The sequence below is a fragment of the Rosa chinensis genome, chromosome 6, assembly GCF_002994745.2.
Source record: "Rosa chinensis cultivar Old Blush chromosome 6, RchiOBHm-V2, whole genome shotgun sequence".
NCBI classification, from domain to species: domain Eukaryota; kingdom Viridiplantae; phylum Streptophyta; class Magnoliopsida; order Rosales; family Rosaceae; genus Rosa; species Rosa chinensis.
Window position 1 is genome coordinate 48453130 of NC_037093.1, and position 5402 is coordinate 48458531.

The 5402-nt window shown below is 39.5% G+C and overlaps 1 protein-coding gene across 2 annotated transcripts; it reads right to left on the reverse strand.

The window, feature by feature from the left end:
* Positions 1–1476: 1476 nt before the first annotated feature.
* LOC112172361 (pantoate--beta-alanine ligase) lies at positions 1477–4071 on the reverse strand. 2 transcript variants are annotated; one of them, XM_024309669.2, is made up of 4 exons: positions 3348–4062; positions 2792–2905; positions 1911–2042; positions 1477–1786 (listed from the first exon to the last, which is right to left on the reverse strand). In XM_024309669.2, exons 1-4 carry the CDS (start codon positions 3915–3917, stop codon positions 1670–1672), a joined length of 933 nt encoding a protein of 310 aa, XP_024165437.1. In that variant the 5' UTR covers positions 3918–4062; the 3' UTR covers positions 1477–1669. The 2 variants fall into 2 exon arrangements, with proteins under 2 accessions (XP_024165437.1, XP_024165438.1); XM_024309670.2 differs by lacking the exon at positions 1477–1786 and adding an exon at positions 2323–2415 and having other exon boundaries at positions 3348–4071.
* Between the last annotated feature and the right edge of the window lie 1331 nt (positions 4072–5402).

The window sequence follows — 5402 nt, forward strand, 5'->3', positions numbered from 1 at the left end:
CTCAAAAAGAACTCGTTGAGAGTGAGAGAGGATGAGTGATCCTGTAAAGATTCAATGCAATGTTCTCTAAAAAATTAATATTTAATGAAAATATAATGTCTCGCTGAGTTGTCAAATTATTAGGCATTAGATTTTGTTTGAATGACCTAGATCAAAAGTCAAGGATAACCAAGATCATCTTAGTGCCAAGGCTCCGGATCCGCTCAAGTTTTGTCTGTCACTAGAAATGAGGTTCTGTTTTTTATTTTTCCATGTTTTATCTAATATTTCATTTATAACTAATAAGAATTACAACTCAAGGAGCATAGTAAGGCCCCATGAAAACCACCACAACCGGATAAGGAGAAAACAGTACCTCCCTCAATTTCATTCAACTCAAATCCACTGCAAAGAACCGGACGGAGCCAATATGGCTCATACTCGAGCCAATATGTAGAAAAAGGAAAAGACAATGTAATCATTGCCACACAATGGCTTTATTGGACATTACATACTTTAGGAATAAACACAAGATTGAAAAATGATTAATTATCTCACAGGCTTCATCTAGAAAAGCTCCTTCATCTCTTGGATTCACTGATTGACGGGGTATCAAATCCCGGAATAACGTTCTGGACATCACCTTTTCCACCCTTGAAAAACCAACCTGCCAACAAAAATGTAACCATGTACTTCACATGCTTTAGGACTTAAACACTCCATTAATGGAAGGCTGCCAAAAAATTCCTAGCGCTGATTGTTAGATCGTACTACAGATCAACTGTATCACTAATGCCCTTGTGAACATCCAAACTAACTACCATCAAAATTCATCGTTACACTTCCCACAGCTGGACTAACACACTTTGCGTAAGTTGATATAGAAAATTGTTTATAAAGTTCGTACTCAGCTGATGATATAGAAAAGTCTTATCAAGTTAGAGCTATTTAGCAACAGATTTTGAAACACATCTAGTTAGCTGTTAAGGGAAAAGAATGATCCTTTTTTTCTTTAGTTCAAAATGAAATGATCGCTGGATCAGAAAGAAAATTTTTCCCTAGTGGTGCCAGGAGCTTCCTTGCCAAGATGATATCAAATTGCTGGCTGCAGTTCACCTCTTTACTCTGCTGACCATAAAATGTCTCTTGTTTAAGATTAAAAAAAAAGCCAAGAGTGGATTAATATTGAAGGTGTTGTACATGATAGCAAAATGTAGTTTGCCCTCTTTCTATAATACTCAATACACATGGAAGATCACTGTGATTGATTTTAATTTTGTTATTCAAACATCCAAGAAAAAGTTTGTTGTTTGGCTGCTGTTGGTTCTGTTTCTTTGGTTCCTTTTGATTTTTAGATGTTTTATTGTCAAAAAATAATAATAATAATAAAATCCTAGAAGAAGTTGCAGTAGGACTATAGGACAACAATGCTCAAGAAGAAACTCATGTTTTAACCCCTCCAAGAACCCTGAAATACAATTACCCAAAAACAATAAATTACCTGAAAATGAAATAGAGATTGATAAAATGTTGCAAGTGAACGTACGACATCTGTACTGTAATTTACAACATAAGAAACTGTTCCCTTGAAAATATAGTGAAAAAAATGGCTTGGCCAGAGAGAATATAAAAATAAAAAATAAAAACTCCAACATGAGGAACTATTCCCTAGAAGTGTAGGACACCGGATTCATATGTTGATCTCCATGTTATCTATCAATCTGACCTTTCCAAACCAAGCAGCAACACAGAACACAACAGGACTTCTTATTTCTTCAACTGGCTCCAGACTTTCTTCGTCTACAATCTGCCAAGAAAATACACATAAGCGATAAGATTCAACTAACGAAATATGTTGAGAAGTCTAAATAAAGTAATATTTCAAGTAAACATCAAAAGCAGTGAAACAAGGAAGTTGTTTCCGTGCTCACCTCTGCATAATCAACCCTTCCGCCAGCTTCATTGATCGCTTGGATGACTGAATTTGTTAATTCTTTACATCTAATTAGACCCTTTTCTGCAGAAAACCTAGCTCTTGACAGTGACTTGTTTATAGACAGTGCCTGTAGATAAAAAGAACAAATTTCTAAATGTACAGAAGAAATTGTAGCAGTACAAAGAAGCAAAACATCTTTGAAGCGTAAAAGACCCTGTATGAGCAAAATTTGTAACTAGCGAGTCCCAACAATCAAGCATTCACACTGAACAAGATAGGGTAAATGCAGAGCTTAAAAGTTCAGAAACCTGGTGGAAGAGGTAACAAGTGAAATCTGCTGCAATGTAGTTTTACAAATAGCAGCAGTGAGTTGTGAGTAGGGGTTGTTTCCGTTGATTGGATTATACCTTGCAGTGGTTTCTTAATCTTGGTTATTTGGTAATGACTGTCTCAAAGACATGAAGAATTTCATAATCAAAATTAGACAGCAGAGTGGGACCCTATATGCAATAAAAGATGAGATTGTTATTCCCCTTCTTCTGCTAGTTGTTGTTCTTTTTTTTAATTTATGTTTACTATGTGGCATGCTTATATTTCACTTTTCTGTGATTGATCAAGAGTGTTCTCGGACCTGTACTTAGGTTGTGGTTAAATGAGGATGCCATAGAGATCACAATGAAAAACAAGTTGCCAAAGTTGTTGTGCCTGCAACTGATGTCATGTTTCAAGCCTTAAGGTTTTCACATTGAGATTTCTTTTCTGCAAAGCTAGGTATCAATTTATTAACTTGTTTTTCAAAACTGGTACATATTATTAATCTGCTGTAAAAGTGAACTTGGAGAATAAGCAAGTTTAATGAGCATGTATATATAGTACCTTTTCCCGTTCTTCAGGTGAGAGGCGCACATTTCGCGAACTCATTGCCAGGCCATCGTTTTCACGCACTACCTCAGAACCAATGACTCTAATGGAAAAATCAAGATCCCGAACCTGTACAAATTCAATGAGACAATTGAGATACAACTCGCATCATTTCATTTCATCACCAATTCAAAAAGACTAATTGAGATACAACTTGAACCTGTATAAACAGAACTACAACTCACATCATTTCATTTCACCAACATTTGCAAATATACTAGAGCAAATTAGGCACAATCGGTCAATCACCAAGGTGAGAAATAAACCATAGACTAGTTTTGTAACTGTTCCAAACTCTGAACCATAACCCCAATTCATTTACCAGCAAGAAACACTTCAATTCTATTACAGCAAGTACCAGCTTATTAAATCATATCCTCCCACTATAACCATGGGAAAGACAAAAATTGGGTTCCATATGTCCCAAGTTTACTAAACACAACAGCAATAACAATCATTTTTCCTCCAAAAACATTCATAATCGTATCAGATGAACACTAAAAACACTTACCAGTCGCTGAATAATCCGCCATTGCTGATAATCCTTCTTCCCAAACAGAGCAACATCAGGGTCGACTATGTTAAACAACTTGGTGACAACAGTCGCAACCCCTCTGAAAAACACAGGCCTACTCTTGCCACACATACCATTCTCCAATGTCTCAACTCTAACCCATGTCTCATGCCCCAACCCCTTCTCCTCCACACAAGAAACCGATTTTCCCGCTTCACCATTACTCACCGACGACCTCCTGTTGGTTCCATAGTCGTAGAGATTGTGAGGATTGAAAACAACATCAACGCCACCAGGAACAGCCTTCAGCTTTTGGATATCGCCGTGGAAATCAGATGGGTATGTGGAGAGGTCTTCGGTGGGAGAGAACTGACCTGGGTTTACGTAGATGGAGACGACGATGACGTCGGAGTGGTCGTGGGCTTCTCTGATGAGCGAAAGGTGGCCGTCGTGGAGGTAGCCCATGGTGGGTACTAGGCCTATGGTTTTGCCTTGGGATCTCATGGCCCTCGACCAGTTCCTCATCTGGTCCTTGTCTCTGATGATCTCTGGTTCTTTGGCTGCCATTGGAAACTGGGTTGTTCAAAGTTGCAGACTTGGAGTGAAACTGTGGAACAGGATTGAGGTTAGTGATGAAATGGTGGAAACGAATTTGGTTTGGTTTGGTTTGGTTTTATATAAACAAGGAAAACGAGGCAACTAAATATGTGCGCGGCGGGTTGGTTGGGTCGCGCCTCCCGAGGTTGACTACTAGATATATATCCACGCATTTTCCTTATTTCCCAGATTTGAAAATCCAAAGTGACCCAGATTTGTTCGAGCATTTTGACTGAAAAAAAAAAATTTCTATAAGAGTATTCACAGCAAAATTGCTTCTTGGAAAATGCGGTTGAATGCAATAGAAGAAAAAGAACTGGTTATGCATCTCATATCGTGGGCGATGATTTTTCAATGAGAGTGCTACACCAGCCTAGAACACAGTAGATGATTAGTTGCAAGTGTCCTTTAACTAGAATATGACGCTGGTCTTTGAATCAAGCTTTGATGAAGCTATACGTAATGTTTTAGCTTCAAGCAAGCGGAACATTGGTTTTGACCATTTTTTTTTCTTGTGTTAGAGACAACAAGAAGACCAAGATTATCTTTGATGATGAGGCCAGTAGTGTTAGAAAGTGTAGCAGAATATGTTAGAATAGCTGTCAATATCTTTAGCATTCATTCTGTATCATTCAACATCAATCACCTAGGATAGTTTTTCTTATTTGTCTCCTAGCTTTGTGGAGACTCTTCAATGTAATTGCTGTATATATTTCACACTACTGAATAGAAGAATTCATTCTAGCAAACTCTCTTTTCCTTTCATTGCTTTCATGGTATCAGAGCAGGACTGAGATCCTGACTCTTCCCTAATCTCTCGTGTAACATCTCCTCTGATTTACAGCCATCATGGTCATCGATAATCCTCCTGGTTCTGGCAAGTCAACTGTCAACTCTTATTCATCTAAGTCAGAGACTGCATCAGATGTTTCAAAATTTGACATCTCAAATCCTTACTTCACTCATCACTCAGATCATCCCGGATTGGTTCTAGTCTCTAAATCCTTGAATGGAGATAACTACTCCGGTTGGAAAAGGGCTATGACCCTCGCTTTGAATTCCAAGAACAAGCTCGGTTTTGTCAACGACTCAATCAAGGCTCCTTCGGAAGAGGCTGATCCTGAAGGTTTTGTGACTTGGTCCGAACCCCTTGACTTCAGTTTTGACCCAGAGCCTAGAACCCCTTGACTTTAGTTTTGACAATCCCCCCATCCTTCGGCCTCTCCTTCCTCTCCCAACCCAGACCCCGATCTCACCCAGACTCCTATCTGTCCCCGATCTGTCCCTCCTCCTCCCGTGCCTCCACCTCCTCCTCGCCCCACCATCCTTCGCACTTACTCCCGCCATCTTCCCAACCCAGCCCCATCGGCCCCCTCTCCTTCCCCTGCTCTCCAAACCGATTCTCCGTCTTCCGCACCGGACTCCCCACAGCATCCGTCTCTGCCTCCACCACCG